Source organism: Echiichthys vipera (assembly GCF_963691815.1).
Source record: "Echiichthys vipera genome assembly, chromosome: 19".
Lineage (NCBI taxonomy): Eukaryota > Metazoa > Chordata > Actinopteri > Perciformes > Trachinidae > Echiichthys > Echiichthys vipera.
In genome coordinates, this window is record NC_139844.1 from 8,017,498 (window position 1) to 8,035,219 (window position 17,722).

The 17,722-nt window shown below is 42.1% G+C and overlaps 1 protein-coding gene across 1 annotated transcript in view; it reads right to left on the reverse strand.

Moving 5' to 3' along the window:
- Nucleotides 1-17,722, reverse strand: part of galnt14 (UDP-N-acetyl-alpha-D-galactosamine:polypeptide N-acetylgalactosaminyltransferase 14 (GalNAc-T14)) — a 175,776-nt gene that overhangs the window by 30,729 nt on the left and 127,325 nt on the right. Inside the window, exons 6-8 of the mRNA XM_083934659.1 lie at nucleotides 12,963-13,084; nucleotides 5,376-5,463; nucleotides 2,322-2,406 (exon numbers count right to left, since the gene is read on the reverse strand). Of these exons, the coding sequence (XP_083790785.1) occupies nucleotides 2,322-2,406; nucleotides 5,376-5,463; nucleotides 12,963-13,084 (295 nt within the window). The remainder of the gene's footprint in view (nucleotides 1-2,321; nucleotides 2,407-5,375; nucleotides 5,464-12,962; nucleotides 13,085-17,722) is intronic.

The following is a 17,722-nucleotide window of genomic DNA, read 5'->3' on the forward strand; positions in this document are numbered from 1 at the left end:
GCAGACAGTGAGGGAAAACGGCTTTTAGAACCGGCATTTTTCGACTCCTACTCCGGGAATGAAGGACTTATTTTAAACAAACCAGAGTTGGTGATTGTCAGAACAGTAGAAGGACTAACTAAGATGAGTTTGGTGAGTTGTATTTTATTTGTCCAGTTTGAATGAAAGTGTGTTTTGATGAGTTAACAAGGTCATTACCATTCATCTTAGCTCAGTCAAAGAGAGAAACTTGAAGTCAGAAGGTGTGCGATTGTATTTTTCTGTGTAGGGGAAATAAGTCTAAGAATCGGTCTTTCCTTGACAATTTGTGGGCTTCAGTTGCTTATTTATTAGATTAGTGAATGTGAATGTTGAATAAAGTTTGTTCATACATTCAATTAGATCAACAGCAAATCCCCCAATTGATTAATTGAAATTGATGGTTGACTGATATAAATATAAATGGCAGGCTACAACAAAGATGAAGCTATGGAGACCCTTAAAGATATTAGCTTGTGTAAGGGACTGTTATGAGAAGGAGATGAAAACTGACACTGATAATTAAGTTATCGATGTGTTTTTGAAAGCATATGAAGGGGGAAATGTAAAGTAATCTCAACCCTATACAAAGGTTTGATGTCATGCAATAAGACTTCCTCTCTTTATATCAAAGAAAAATGGGGAAAAGAGTTGAAGGAACAAATAACTGAGGACGAATGGTTTGATATTTGTAAAACACAGTGCACAGCCACCAGATCCAGGACCTGGAGAGAATTCAATTGGAAAAATATGGTCAGATTTTTTAGAACTCCAAACCTTCAGAAGGACACTGTATGTAAACACCAACCATGCTGGGGAATATGTGGACACATGGATGTAGTCCATATGCATATGTTCTTATCAAAAGATAATAGGATATTGGGTTGAAATATGGCAGGGTTTAAGAAAAAGAATTGGATACGAGATACCCAAATCTTGTAAGATACTTTATTTGGGTCATTTGACACAAGATACAATGCAAAAAGAGGATGAGTATCTTGTTAAAGTTCTGCTATCTGCAAGTAAGAAAGGTTATGGTATAAAGCAGAACCACCGGCCACGGAGCAGTGGGGGAGCAAAAAAAATAATGGAAAAAATTACACATAAACTAAGGCTACAAGACACACAATTTCAGGAAAAAGGGGAAAAATGGAGAGATTATAGAACACGGCAAGAGGACACCACCATCTCCACTGGACAATAAGGTCACTGATATGAGAATGATTACTTTGAGAAGTGTGTAAACCCTGACACTGTAATTGTTGTGTGGAAATTTCAATAAAAAACAAGTTAAAAAAGATATGAGCTTGTGTGCATAAAACAATATATGTACCATACATCATACATGATCTATCACAACTTTGGGGGCTCCGTAAGAAGCCCAAAGGTAGAAACACAAACATCCCTCAAAGGTGAGATGACAAAGGCTTCTGCACAGTGAAAATAACTTAAAGAAATGGAATGCAAGGATTTTAAAGATTTTAAGAAATTTGTGACATTTCAAATAATATCTTTTATACAAAAATCCATGAAACACTGTAATCTACGTAGTCTATGCAAAATATGTTTCCCTATGGAGACTGCTGAGACGGCTAGTCTCACACACACACACACACACACACACACACACACACACACACACACACACACACACACACACACACACACACACACACACACACACACACACACACACACACACACACACACACACCATATAAAACTCAGCAATTAAAACTCTCCACTCAAGCTTGAAAATGGGAAGTTCAGGCTGCACTCATCAAACTTTTTCTGGCAACTTTTTATGTATTTATCTCCTGAACTTTCTGAACAAGAGGAGAACTCCCTTGATTTATCTGTGAATAGTTGGAGAAGGAGGAACTTTACGTCAGAAAGCATCTTGAGCTACAGATCTCATCCATCAGGATCGATTAGCTGTCAACTATGAAATTAATCACCAACCAGTTTGATAATTAATGTATCGTTTTGAGTCTAAATTCTTGGATTCCAGCTACTTAAATGTGAATATTTTCTGGTTTATTTCCCCCTCTGTGACAGTAAACTGAGAATATTCAAAGTGTGGACAAAACAAGACATTTGAGGACGTCATGTCGGACTTTGGGAAACACTGATCCACATTTTTAACCATTTTGTGACATTTTACAGACCAAAATACTTATTGATAATGTGATAAAAGTATCATTAATTGCAGCCCTGCTTGCATTATACTGTATGTTTGTGTGTGTGTGTGTGTGTGTGTGTGTGTGTGTGTGTGTGTGTGTGTGGGTTTGTCAGTGTTTTACTTGATTGGCTGAGTCGGGTCGGTCCGACGAGCTCTCTGTTCAGGTGACAGCTGCTCCCACTTGAAATGGAGACTCCAATCAAAACCTGAGGGAGAAAAAGGATATGAATATATGTTATACTACATATACAGACAATAGGGAGATGAAAAACCACCACAGACTGGAACTACTGTAGACTTACTGGTGTACAGATCTAAGTCCCTTGCACACATGCACTGCAACCCTGAACTTCTCTAGAAATGACCCAGAGGAGTTTGTGAGACATTAAACAGACTTTAACCTGTTATCTCCCTAATTCAATTCATTTGTATCTATGGTGTTCTAACAGAAACATATTTTAGTGTACGATTTAGTTGTAAAATGAGAAAGTTTGTGTGTCCGGTGGGCTGGTGGGCGGGGCTTGGTTTTGGCTCGACTTGGTCACAAACTTTCTCATTTTACAGCTAAACAGTAAAACGTGTTTCTAAAAACACTTTATGCCAGAAATATGCAACACATTAACAGAATATCGATTCATATTTGATCAGAGCTGGCTAGTTTCAAAGCTTTTATCGAAACCGGGTCAGAGACTCCTCTGCTCTGATTGGTTGTTTTTCTTCAGGGGGGGTGGGAGCCTACAGGAACAGCGGAGGGAGGTAAACATACATTACTTTTCCACTGATCGACTGCTGTCACATTAAAGTGACGGTTTAAGCAAATACGAAAAGAAATAAATACAATTCATAGAAAGTTACCAACTACAGCTTTAACTGATAACCGTCCATTTATTGTTATACTTGATTTCTGCCCTTTTAATTACCTTTTTTACGGTGTGTGTGTGTGTTCATACAAGCAAGCAAATGTGTGTGTTGGTTAGTGAAGGAGTGTGTTTGCTGATAACGCAGCAGAGTTGCTACCACAGCACTCCCCCAACCCCCCTGTGTGTGTTTTAACATGTGTGTGTGAGTATCTGGATCAATGAAAGTCCATCTTATAACCATCTTTTTTTATGTTATGAGTGACAGCTTCATCTATAATTAAAATATCCTTTATGAGTGCGACTATCATTATCGATTTCGACATCCCCTTTGTGTGTTTGTGTGTTTGTGTGTGTGTGTGTGTGTGTGTGTGTGTGAGGGGAGGACAGAGGGATCCGTGGACTGGGCCATTATCAGCATTGATTGGCGCATCGCTGTTACCAAGAGAAGATTGGAATAAGACAGGCTAATGGAAAGAAAGAGGGACTTTTGAAGCTCTCAGGAGAAATTGGCTTCAGAAAAAAGTGAGGGACGACAGACGAGTGGAGAACACAGATGTGTATTGTTCTGATGCATTTTCAGGCCATTTGGTCTCAGCTCATCTGTAGCTGCAGGATGAAAAAAAGGCTCTTCCTCGGATCTTCTGTTCCGCGTCATCAATCTGTGATGTTCGATGCATTAGAGGACAGTTAGTGATTCATCCACTTTCACCGCTATTACAGATTATTTGGTTTCAAGCTTTCAAGGTGGCACCTTAGCAACGCACAAATAATTGTCCTTGAGCGAGCTTTTTTCAACTGGAAGAGAAAAGTGGGAGAAGCTATTTCTGGCATGCAGGTTATGGAGGTATAATTCTAACTCATTGTCTTCCCAGCCAGGCAAAGACAGGTGACTGACAGTGGGAGTCGTTTGTTTGGTTGCTTTGGCTTGGCGTTTTGTCAGCTTTATGTCAGGCGTTGTCAGGGAAAGAATGAATAAGATGGGATGGATTTATTTTCCTTGTGTTTTCACAGACAAATTGATGGCGGACATGGAGGCATTTTTTTTAACAAACATGAATAAATGTTAAAAGAGAAGACGGTTTATAATCTTTTGTGAGGAATCTTCAGTGCAAACGATGAGCAGCTGTGGCAAAAACATTTGTCTGTGTACAGAAAAACAGAAGAGAAGTCAACTATGACTTAAAACAAAGGTTAGTTTGATGTGAAACATTCCATCACCAACTTTAATCCCATCATGTGCACGGCTAACCAGCTAAAGATTAGGCTCAGCATTTCATTGGTTCACTTTGGGGTGCTGAATCAGTTTTGGATGAATTGTACATGTGTTCGATAGATTCACACCTCTTCATTTTCCACAGATGAGGCGCATGGGATTTGTAGTATTTTTTAGCCATCTGCAACACCATACTGATAAAAAAGATTTCTCAACAATGTTTCAAAAATTAGAACTGATGTCGGCAGCAGGGGCAAAGGGTTAACAGGAAGTTTGTTGATCCTGGACCGCCCTGACTACCCACCCCTACTTTTTCAGGATTTAAAAGAGAACAATGAGCCACTCTGTAGAAAGAAACGCAGCCATGAGATCTGGCCCCCATCATAGAACCGTGATTATCATCACTACACCAAAGAACAGACAAGGTCTGTCTCCAGAGCGGCTGCCAGCTCACCCCCTGGTAAAGTCTGGTTTGGTCTCTTAGCGGCGGGGAGTGAGGCGGAGAAACCACGGGGTGCAGTAGCTGGCTAATTCTTGTCTCATATGTGGTCCGATAGACCGTGAATTCATCAAATTCAGTGCCCCATAGCGCTATTTTCCAAGCTATCATCTTTCGTTGGAGCCAGCCATCGAGGCTTTTAGCCACGTCTGTTACTCTGCCTGAGAAGAAAGTGCTGCTATAGTATCCAAAAATTATACACTGTCCTCTTACTTGTGTTTTTCCGTTAAGAAATCACAAGTTTTGAATACCAACAGAGTTTCAAATTGAGACATCAGCAGTGACATGGGTTGACATTTCGGGCTGCTAAAGTTAAATAAATGCAATTAGGACATTTTTATATATATTTCATAATCCAGTGTTAAACCAAGATCACATTCAAGAAAAAGATTACTCCAGCGTAAGGTTGCGAAAAGCAACTACCTCAAAAGTGTCCGAAGAGCTTCACGGAGGAGGGCAAAGGTTCCTGAACTCATCATGAACTCATCCTTTATGCATCAGAAACCCTTCAGGTGTTTCTCTGTGACATCAAGAAACACCCTGAAGGTGCCTCAGAGCCATTTTTATTTCTCAAAATGTGGAAAGAAGAAAGCATGTCCATACCCCCACGGAGATCAGCGGAGGCTGCCACGTAGGCAAAGGTGTCCATGTTTATGATGTCAATGACTGGGCTGACCACACAGGTTGGGTCCTGGACACAAAAAACACACACACACACACATTTGTGGGTTAGGAATGTAAAGCAAATAAAAAGAAAAAAGAAAAAGAAAAAAAGCAAGCGACAAAGCAACAGAGAAGGTGACTGTTCCTGTGTGCAGACCACCAGGTTTCATAGCAATTAATTCATTTCTCAGTCAAATGTGTGTGTGTGTGTGTGTGTGTGTGTGTGTGTGTGTGTGTGTGTGTGTGTGTTTGTGTGTGTGTGTGTGTGTGTGTGTGTGTGTGTGTGTTTGTGTGTGTGTGTGTGTGTGTGTGTGTGTGTGTGTGTGTGTGTGTGTGTGTGTGTGTGTGTGTGTGTGTGTGTGTGTGTGTGTGTGTGTGTGTGAAAGAGACTGTATATTCCAAGGTCCTTTTAAAATTGCACCACATTAAAAGGAATTTCAGTCATTCAGCACCAATCATGCACACAGCACATTCAGTGAGGGGAGAGTGACCTCTACCTCCGTTCACTTCACTTCAGCCCCATTCTATTCACTTTAACTGGCATTAATATCAGACTTGGAAATAAGAAATGCTAAAAAAAAATCCTCTTCTAAATAAAAGGATCATTCATCAAGAGGGAGCAAAAATAAATTAATAAAGCTGTGAATACAGACTCAATGAATGTAAGCAGACAAGGACATTGGCAAATTGGCTTTTCCTTTCATTAGTGTGAAGGGTAAGGAGACGTGATCACAGCCGATATCTCAAGGACGTCCCAGCTCTGACACCTCATTGGTCAAAAGTCCTTGTGAAAACGTGAATATTTAACACTGTAAAATGGTGTTGAGTTAAGACAACAAAAGGTGACGGTTAAGTTTAGGCGACAAAAGATGACGGTTAAGTTGAGGCGACAAAAGGTGACGGTTAATTTTAGACGACAAAAGGTGACGGTTAAGTTTAGGCGACAAAAGGTGACGGTTAATTTTAGCGACAAAAGGTGATGGTTAATTTAAGACCACAAAAGGTGAAGGTTAATTTTAGCGACAAAAGGTGATGGTTAAGTTTAGATGACAAAAGGTGACGGTTAATTTTAGCGACAAAAGGTGATGGTTAATTCAAGACCACAAAAGGTGACGGTTAATTTTAGCGCCAAAAGGTGATGATTAATTTAAGACCACAAAAGGTGACGGTTAATTTTAGCGACAAAAGGTGATAGTTAAGTTTAGATGACAAAAGGTGACAGTAGAGTTTAGGCGACAAAAGGTGACGGTTAAGTTTAGGCGACAAAAGGTGATGGTTAAGTCAAGTAACAAAAGGTGATGGTTAAGTTTAGGCGACAAAAGGTGCCGGATAAGTTAAGGTGACAAAAGGTGACGCTTAAGTTTAGGCGCAAAATGGGGCGGTTAAGTTTAGACGACAAAAGGTGACGGTTAAGTTTAGGCGACAAAAGGTGATGGTTAAGTTTAGGCGAAAAAAGGTGACGGTTAAGTTTAGGTGACAAAAGGTGAAGGTTAAGCTTAGACCACAAAAGGTGACAGTTAAGTTGAGGCGACAAAAGGTGACGGTTAAGTTTAGGCGACAAAAGGTGATGGTTAAGTTTAGGCGAAAAAAGGTGACGGTTAAGTTTAGGTGACAAAAGGTGAAGGTTAAGCTTAGACCACAAAAGGTGACAGTTAAGTTGAGGCGACAAAAGGTGACGGTTAAGTTTAGGCGACAAAAGGTAACCGTTAAGTTCAGACAAGAAATGGTGACTGTTAAGTTCAGACGACAAAAGGTGGCGGTTAAGTTTAGACCACACACACACACACACACACACACACACACACACACACACACACACACACACACACACACACACACACACACACACACACACACACACACACACACACACACACACACACAGAGCTTTGCAGACTGGAGTCTCGTTAAATCATGGAGTGTCCCTCTATTAGTTTGGTCAAACGGATGGATGCGCCTTCAGCCAGTGATATTACTGAGCAGGTGGAGCGGTTCTGGACCATTAGCTGCAGGGTCAGTGCAAGGGGACGCGGGCTGCATCCCTCCACGGCACCAGCCACATTACAAAGCACTGCGTGTGCTTTAATATAGCTGTTACGGTAATGACACTGTGCAGCACTCAGGGTGAAGCATTCCTGACATTACTGTTGTAATTGGATGAGTGTTATTTCTCAAATGGCTCGGGAGCAGTCTCTTAATTTCAGCCGTTTCTTCTTCTTCTTTTCTTCACCTGATTCGAAATGAGAACATTGGACGACCGAGCTGAGAGGAAAACTGACCCCCTGAACATCCCGCATCATCATCATCATCCTTCATGCTCATGTGCGTCTCCTGTATTTCAGCTGGATTACAGTCTTTATTGAACATTATGCAGTAAGGCCGGAATATTACACAATAATGATTCATAAAAAACGTTCCACTTCCACATCTGAAATGCATCACAAGAACATAGAAGCCAGAGGAAATGTGTCCAGGCGGCACTTGAATGGTTTTAACCCTTTGAACTCTGCAATAGAAATGCTCCACCAGTGCCTACATCGGCATTTCTGCTCATTGTGATGGCATTTCTTGAATCCTTGAGGTTATGTAAGTCATTAAACCATAATAATTCATAAATTGATAGAAATTGTGTCATGAATTTTAAAAAGTACAAAAAGAGGACATGTTTTTTTTTTCTCAAATTGCTTATATTTATGATATTTATGATATAAGATTGTAAAGACATTTAGCATTCTGCTGCAAAAAGCTTGATTTGGCTATTAGGGTTTTTTTTTTTAGATTTGAACTTTATTCTGAATCATTTAAACAACGACCCGCAACAGTTTTTAAAGGGTTAAAACTTCTCTTAGGTTGTTTTTAAAGTTGTAATCCATACGTTTTTCATCTATTTAATTGTGTGTTAAGTTCCTGTCTATCACAGAGTGAGTTAAAACAGTGGTGATTTATCATTTGACCCGCTAATGAAAGCACTTGTATTTTGCTGCTTTCAGTGAGGCTGGTAAAAATGTGTGGAAGTAAAAGAAAAAAATGCAAAAAGATGTGAAGCATTCAAAGCTCTCATCTCATCTCATCTCATCTCATCTCATCTCATCTCATCTCATCTCATCTTCAGCCTCTTATCCGGGGTCGGGTCGCGGGGGCAGCAGCTCTAGCAGGGGACCCCAAACGGGCCACATTAACCAGCTCTAACTGGGGGATCCTGAGGCGTTCCCAGGCCAGTGTGGAGATATAATCTCTCCACCTGGTCCTGGGTTTTCCCAGAGGCCTCCTCCAAGCTGGACGTGTCTGGAACACCTCCCTAGGTAGGCGCCCAAAAGATGACATTCAAAAACATTCAAACTGATAATCTGCGAGACTATTATGTTGACTTTGGTGTTTTGCTCTAAGGACTGCAGCTAATATCACAAAAAGTCAGTTCTGCAGTGCCAAGGTTGTTCGGGCTCATGGACGTTCCACCTAGTTCTAGTTCATTTTTGCAAGTGGCACTCTGTTCTTTGTTTATTAAACCACCGTACCTTTACTGCTCTGACTCAGCTATTCGAATCAATGTTAAAACATATGACTTGTCAATCACTGACGCCTTTTAGATGCATTTGTTTTTAGTGCTCACTGCTTGCAGGGTTCACACACATTTTAATGCACCGTTGTCATGAACCCACCCACTCAATAGACGGATTAATACCGCTCGGCTGTTTGAATGAAAAAAGAAACCCTCTCCTTTATGTGAAAACACAATGAGAGAAAGTGGAACAGAAGTTCACCTGGAAGTTGGGCATGACTTTAGCTCTCTATATCAATGAGACAGACAGACAATTATTTTCAAGGGAATATAACTTTATGGTGGTGTGGAGTTCTGCCTGTGTGTGTGTGTGTGTGTGTGTGTGTGTGTGTGTGTGTGTGCGTGTGTGTGCGTGTGCGTATTTACCTGGATCAATACCTAATACATTTAAATCTAAATGTATGACTATAAAGTGAATGGACAGACAGTGACGGATGACTCTCCTGCGCATACACACACTCACTCTCTCTCTCTCTCACACACACACACACACACACACACACACACACACACACACACACACACACACACACACACACACACACACACACATACACACACACACACACACACACACACACACACACGCACTTGTAAAGCGTGAGTATGAATATGGATGCTGCTGGTCTAGCGGCAGAATCCGATCAGGCTCTGTGGTTTACTTATTGATCGCTGCGCTGTAGAAGATGGAGATGAGAGGTGTCTAATGTCAGCAGAAACAACTGTTGACTTGATGCGCTGGAAGAGGAGGAGACAGAAGGTGTGAGGAGAAGAGATGTGAGAAAGGAGAAAAGGGAAGGGGGAGGTGTAAAGAAGAACAGGTGGAGGTGAAAGGAGCATAAGTGGTAGAAAAGAGGAAAAAGGTTTGTAAAGAAGAACAGGTGGAGGTGAAAGGTGCTGCAGAGCAGGTGTGAATGTATATAATTCTCCTCAACCCTGAACATATTAACCATACTTTTTAATGCCTGCATGCTGTAGAAGGAAACACACATATTACATTTTGTTTATCCATAAACTACATTCATAAAGTCTGTGGGTTGGTCGTGAAAAAATATAGAAAGTACAGGAATTATAAATCAAACGCACCTTTCCTGAGTTTGAATAATAAATACCGAGTGCAAGGTGGCAGGTGCATAGAGTGTGTGGGCGTCTCCATGCACACCTTCTATTCTGCCTCATGGTTGTGCAGAAGTGAAGGTGAAGGTGAATACAGATGGGGGATTATTAAAGAGACTCACCCAATCCCATTCCTAGTCTCACAGGTCTGAAACAGCTGTGCTGATGACACTTAGGCATGGAAAAGATAGCGTGATTTTTTCATCAGATAGTTACTGGAATAAATAATAATCATAAATTGACTTGCTGAATGGGCGAATGCTTCTTTTTTTTTAGCAATGATTCCTCCTACATGATTACATACTACGAAAGATACTTTTATTAAAAAGAAAGTTGGAAAAGAGGCAGGGATGAGCCCTGGAGACTGGACATACAGTTCCAAAAGAAGAATATCCACTTATAAATGAGCAACGTAAACTCATGAACAGAATCGTAGGATATCGTACGTAATACACACAAATTCGTATGAAGTCTTAGGAAGCGGTCCTGAAAGTCGGTGAGGGGCAGGAAGTGGACCGCGACAACAAGGCGCCAAAACGACCTTTACGTGACCGGTTTTAGCCTTCAAAAGGTATGTTTTGGGACCCATCCACCACCCCATCCTGCCCCTTTACGCGGTGATACTATGTCACATGCTTTCTATACGTGGAATACACACAAATTAGTGTGCAGTGCCTGATTTTTCGTTGTTACTGTATATGTGTGAAAAATGCATGAGAACAGCCTGAACCAAGCAGTGTGATGTGTAGAGGTCTGCACATACACACTGACACTGGAACAATTTAGAAGCAATTTAGACAAAAATACAAACTGTTTATGCTGACGTAATGTTTGCAGGTGAGTTTTCTTGTTGTTGAGTTGTAGTATTTGGGTTTTTGCCTACCTTCACCCTTGGTGCAAAGAGAAGGTAGAAGAAGAGAGGAGGGAAAGGAGAGGAGGTGTGAGGGCATTAGGGTTAGATGATGTGAGAGGGGAGGTGAGGACAGGAAGAAATGGGAAGAAAAAAGAGGAGAATACATTCAAGGAGAGGTGTCAAATAGGGTGAAATGGTAAAATAGAAAAGGATAAGAGAAGAAAAGAGGTGTAAGGAGAAGGCAGAAAAGGAGAGAAGTGAAAGGGGTGGGAAGGAAGAAAAAAGGAGAGGAACGTCTAGAAGGATAAATAAAAGGTTAGAGGAGAGAAATGAAGTGAGGTGTTAAGAGTGCAAGAGCAAATAAGAGAGGCTAAGATGAGAGGAGAGATAAAGAGAAGTGGAGAGAGGGAGAGAAGAGGAAGATAAGGATGAGGTGAGGGACAAAACGAAGGCAAGAGGAGGAGAGGGGGGAGGTAAGGACAGAGGAAGACGAGAGGAGAGGTGAGAAAAGGGAGGATGACAAGTAGGGAGAAGAGAGGAGGAGAGGAAGAAGAGGAGAGACAAACAGAGGGGAGCAGAGGGAGGAGCGGAGGGGTGAAGGAGAGAGTGCAGCACTTATTTCTTAATGAGAGGCAATCAGACCGACAGCTATTTTCTCCCACGGCGCCATTTCACCTCGACCGCTGGAGTCATCGAACGTGCACGCACACACACACACACACACACACACACACACACACACACACACACACACACACACACACACACACACACACACACACACACACACACACACACACACACACACACACACACACACAAACAGTGCCGTAAAGTGCTCAGTATTTCTAAAGTGGCCTTTCTGAGGTTATTGACACTCATGATCCCATTCATACACATGAGTTTTATAAAGTTCACACACACACACACACACACACACACACACACACACACACACACACACACAAACACACACACACACACACACACACACACACACACACACACACACACACACACACACACACACACACACACAAACACACACACTCTTCAAGGTTAGACGTGAAAAGTGAATCAGGATTTAGAGTGGCGACGGACAAACCTTTTCAGTTTTAACTTCTGAAGAACTTGAAGTTGACGGTTACAGAATAACGACACAACCAGTGTTTCGCTCATAGACTGTATAAAAATGGACGTAGCCTCTACTTCGAGGCCCGTTCTCTCAACTTGATCCAATTGTCCCCGCCTACAGGAGCCACCATCTTGTCAGACTATGACTCCGCCTCATTTCCTCTTACCAAAAAAAGGGCATGTATGTGACGTTGGGGGGAGGGAGATACGTCCATCTGGCTGACGTTTACCTCCGAGGAGAAGTAAGGGCCGCGCCCCTAATTATTCATAAACTTTAACCTCTAATAAAATAAAAACTAGCCTGTTACAAAAATATTCACCCCCCTCAGTGTTGTCATGGAGATATGACCTAAACATACAGAGTAGAATGTTTTTTGTACCAGGCCTTAAACAGGTTTAATGATGCTGTGAAAACGGCCTGTTTAACATGGGGGTCAATGACAAAATGCTGTACTGTGCAAACTACTCAAAGAAGTGCAGTTATGGCACTTCCTGATTGGATCAACCAGTAAGTCGCTGTGGTGGGGTCAGGGTTTCCATTGGTCCTCTATAAGCATCTCTTTAACTGCTCTGTCTGCCTCCAGTGACGGACTCCTGGGGAAATGGCGTCTAGCTTTACGTCAAAAATGGACGAGATTGACTTGTGCCCGTTCTTACAAAGGTTATAAAATAACAGATCATTGCCTTTCACATTGTAAACAACAGCTTCACTACTTGCTTCTTGTCTTTCACAATAAAAGCCTGAGACATTTAACGCTACCCTGCTGCTTACCAGACAGCATCGGCAGCGACTAACATTCTGAGCTTGGTGGTGAAGCCAGGTGATGACACACACACACACCAGCAGAGTGAGGTCATGGTCTACCTGTTTGATCCTCTGCAACAGGGGGGGCAGCCAGTCCTTGTTGACCTCACAGTGGCTGTCCAGGAAGGTGAGGACTCCGGCCCTTGCAGCATCGGCCCCACGCACTCTGGACCTGATCAGACCTGAGGAAAAGAAACACAAGTGTGTCAAAGCAGATTTTAGTTGCCACGCCCCCACACCTGCAGACCAAGCTTCCTGGACACCAGAGGTCTGCTCAAACTGTCCTTGGATTAGATACATAATTTAATTTTATTCTGTAATTTGCTTGCTTTTGTTTTTAGTTTTTATTGTCTTTTGAATGCAGTTTTAATGGGTTTTTTTTAATAACATCTAATGTTTTTTCTATGTCCCTGTAAAGAACCTTAAATTGTGTCTGAATGATGCTTTATATATAAACAACCCCTGTACATCACCATGTAAGAGCATTCATCTAATACACAGAGTACTTGAGTAAATGCCTTTAGTTACTTTTTCTTTGTACCACTCTAGCAGCTTGAATATCACTTCTGACGATTAGGCCCAATTCCAGCAAGGTCCGACACACTCCCTCGACACACTCTCACCCTGTTTGAGTGTTTGCGTGGAGGGTAGAGTCATTCCAAACCAGTTAGTGTGGAGAGGAAGTGTACAAAGCCCTGCAATAGTCAGTCTGCATCGATGCAGGCTTACTAACACAACTCCTGTCACGGTGCAGCACCTGTTTTGTGTCCGGAGGAAACGCCTAAATATGAGTTCTGTGCGGTTATTTCCAAAGGACAGTAATAAGTTGCCTCATCCAAAACAGACATTTGACTATTTTCGTGCAAACTTGATGGAAAAAGAGCAGCTTATGTTGCATGTAGGATATAATGAAGCTTTGTTTAGTCTAGAAAATGGTCAATTTGATTGTAAAGTGTATTTACAAAGGCTGTGCCCAAGAAGCTGATAAAGAGAGAAAAAGAACTTGTTTAAAAAATGTTTAAACAAATAAAATAAAATAAAAAGAAATGACGCCAAAGAAGCTTGGGAGTAAGTTTTATTCATTTATACTAGTTTCCCTGTGCATTGCATATTTTTGTAATTACAGTAAAACACATCTTCTATTGTAGTATATATATATATATATATATATATACAGTATATATATATTAAATGATAGGACAGTTGTTTGCGTTGAAGGGGAGGGAAGTCGGTCCCAAAGCAGTGGAAGGGTGCAGGGGCCCGATCCAAACTGGGCCCTCGTTTCCATTCTTGTTAACTTTCCCAGTGACTCTTCATCTGTAATACACTGCATGCATACACACACTCATCCTTAAATTAACATGAGAGCGCACGGCATCCATCCGGTACACACACACACACCCGCCCTGATCCAGCTGATAGAACGTGCAGCCTCAGAGCCAGAGCTGCTCTCTTCCAAATTGAAATCCTCCACTTTGCTGCTGAAATTGATTCTTTTCAGGGCGGCAGATCGGATAAGACAGTATATATTCAACTTTCACGCTCTCGAGCTGTGACTATCAGTTACACAAACACACACACACACACACACACAGAATACTTTTAGACACTGTAAGGGCATGGGACCCTTTACCTTGGTATTGTTAGTGCCTTGCTCTACTTATTGGCAACTCCCCCATCTCTCTCTTTCTCTCTCTCTGTCTGTCTCTCTCTCTCTCTCTCTCTCTCTCTCTCAGTTAGTCAGCAAAAGGAAAAATCGATGCTGGGCTCTTAGAGACCCTGTCAGACATGGACACAACCTTTTAACAGGCCCATCACTCTGCATGTGTATGAGAGACAGAGGGAGAGGAGTGTCAGGAAGAGAGAATGTGTGTGTCGGCTGATTGCGGTTGTGTGCAGAAAGACAGAGAGAGACAGAGCGTGTGTGTGTTTGTGTGTGTGTGTTTAAATGAGCCCGTAAAGGAGGTCTCCCTGATGGGGGCACAAGTGTTCTCCTCTATTTGGACTAAATGGTCTAATCAATACTCCCTGACATGGAGATGTGCTCTGTGTGTGTGTGTGTGTGTGTGTGTGTGTGTGTGTGTGTGTGTGTGTGTGTGCGTGTGTGTGTTTGTGTGTGTGTGTGTGTGTGTGTGTGTGGTGCGTGTATACACATGTGCACAAGGCTGGGCGTGCTTAACTGTGTGTTTGTGTGTGTTGCAGTGACTGTGCCTGGGGTCCATTGTGTGTGTGTGTGTGTGTGTGTGTGTGTGTGTGTGTGTGTGTGTGTGTGTGTGTGTCGGTGACATTGTACGGGGGGCCATGAAGTTTCACGCTACGCTGTTGGGCCGAGGCTCAGCCAATTAAAAATCCCATTTCATCCTCAATAAGGCTTTATTTTCTGGATGGATGGACACACAGACACACACAGACACACAGACACACAGACACACAGACACACAGACACACACACACACACACACACACACACACATACACACACACGCACACACAAAACACACACCCTGGACCCACATACAGGCATGCACACAGATAAACTCACATATTCACATTTACTTACACACACAGACAACATACAGTGTAGGACAGGCTGACTTTGTACAATACACACTGAGCAGTCCTAACTGTCTCCACCCATCACAGCTGTGTGTGTGTGTGTGTGTGTGTGTGTGTGTGTGTGAGTTAGTGATAGAGTTTGTGTTGGATTCTCTGTTTGGGAAAATAACAAAAACGTGTTGATATCATCCAGCGAACCACCAAGCGCTGTGATTGGACCATGGTGACGCCTTCAGTCTTGGTTTTAGGAGGAAATGAGATTCAAGGAATAGTCCACATCAATTCTTGTAAGAAATATTCGCTGCCTGTAACTTTGAGGGGTTTGCAGCAGTTCTAATGGAAAGGCGACTCAGACTGACACCAACAAGTATGCTCCAAACACATTCTCCACACAAAGACACACACAGACGACTTCTGGGTTCCTCATAGTCCGTGAGCACTACACACCTAGGCTTTGATGGGAGCTTGTATGTGTCTGGAAGAGAGGACTAAAGGTGAATGTTTTTGTCAAGAGACATTGGTGCAAGCTTGCAGGCCTATTGGCTTTATGTAATAACCATTAATGACCAAATCAAACCTCCACACGGTAATCAAAACCAAACAGTGTGATACAATACGGACGACTAAAGACTGATATAGGTTTACTGTGTGGATCATTTATCTGCACTGGTTGATGGAGTTGATTGGTTTAGATGTTTTAGTAACTCCAAGTTTCCTTGTTTCCTTGTCCTTTTTCTTGTTTCCTTGTTCGTGTTCCTTTTTTCCTTGTCCTTACTTCCTTGTCCTTGTCCTTTTTCCCTTGTTCCCTTTTTCTTGTCCTTGTTTCCCTGTTCTTGAATTTTCTCCTTGTTACCTTGTCCTTGTTTCCTTGTTCTTGAATTTTCTCCTTGTTACCTTGTCCTTGTTTCCTTGTTCTTGAATTTTCTCCTTGTTACCTTGTCCTTGTTTCCTTGTTCTTGAATTTTCTCCTTGTTACCTTGTCCTTGTTTCCTTGTTCTTGTCCCTGTTGACTTATTCCTTTTTTCGTTGTTCCTTGTTTTCTTGTCCTTTTGTCCTTGTTCTTATTTCCTTGTTCCTTGTTTACTTTCCTTGTTTCCTTGATCGTGTGTCCTTGTTCTTGTGTCCTTGTTCTTGTCCTTGTTTCCTTGTTCCTGTCCTTGTTTCCTTGTTCTTGTCTCCTTGTCCTTGTTTCCTTGTCCTTGTTTCCTTGTTCTTGTTTCCTCATCCTTGTTTTCTTGTCCTTGTTTCCTTGTCCTCATGTCCTTGGTCCTTGTCCTTTTGTCCTTGTCACCTTGTCCTTGTGTCATTTTTCCTTGTCTCCTTGTTATTATCCTTGTTTCCTTATTCTTGTCCTTATTTCCTTGTTCTTGCTTCCTTTTCCTTAATTCCTTGTTCTTTTTCTTGTTTCCTTGTTCTCGTTTCCTTGATCTTGTCCTTGTTTTCTGACATACTCACATACTGAGTGGGATTAAAGTTAGTTTTTTCCTGATCTTTGAGTTAAAGTGAGAGACGGTTTTGATGACGGCAAAAAGAGCATTTCTTTATTGCATGAGATTGTGGTGTAGTGGTTAGCACTGTCGCCTCACAGCGAGAAGGTTCCAGGTTTGCATCCCGGCCTGGGCCTTTCTGTGTGGAGTTTGCATGTTCTCCCCGTGTCTGCATGGGTTTTCTCCGGGTTCTCCGGTTTCCTCCCACAATCAAAAGACATGCATGTGTTAGATTAATTGATGACTCTAAAATTGCCCGTAGGTGTGAGTGGTTGTCTGTCTATGTTTGTCTCTATGTGCCCTGTGATAGACTGGCGTCCTGTCCAGGGTGGACCCCGCCTCACGTCCGATGTCAGCTGGGATCGGCTCCAGCCCCCCGCGACCCCGACAGGGACAAGCGGTTGAATTTGAATGAGGATCCATGATGATGGAAACATAGAAATGCATGGCGGGAATAGCATATTGTCAATATTTTAGAGACCCCCTGCAAAATTTCACAGATGGTGTTTTTAGCGGAGCACATGTGTTTTTAAGAGTATACCTGTAGTTCACACCCTGCCCACAGTTTCACATCTATTCCAAAGACTTAAGACTCTTCTTACTGGATGTACAGAGACAAGTAGCAAAACAAGACGGTCAGCTTGGAAAAAATATTAATTAACTATTCATTTTTTGGACCAATCAGAGTCTGAGCTGTCATAAAAAGAAACAGGCTCATGCCACACAAACACACAGTCAGGGCATTTGTGCAGTAAATGCATGAGCTGTTTATGTCAA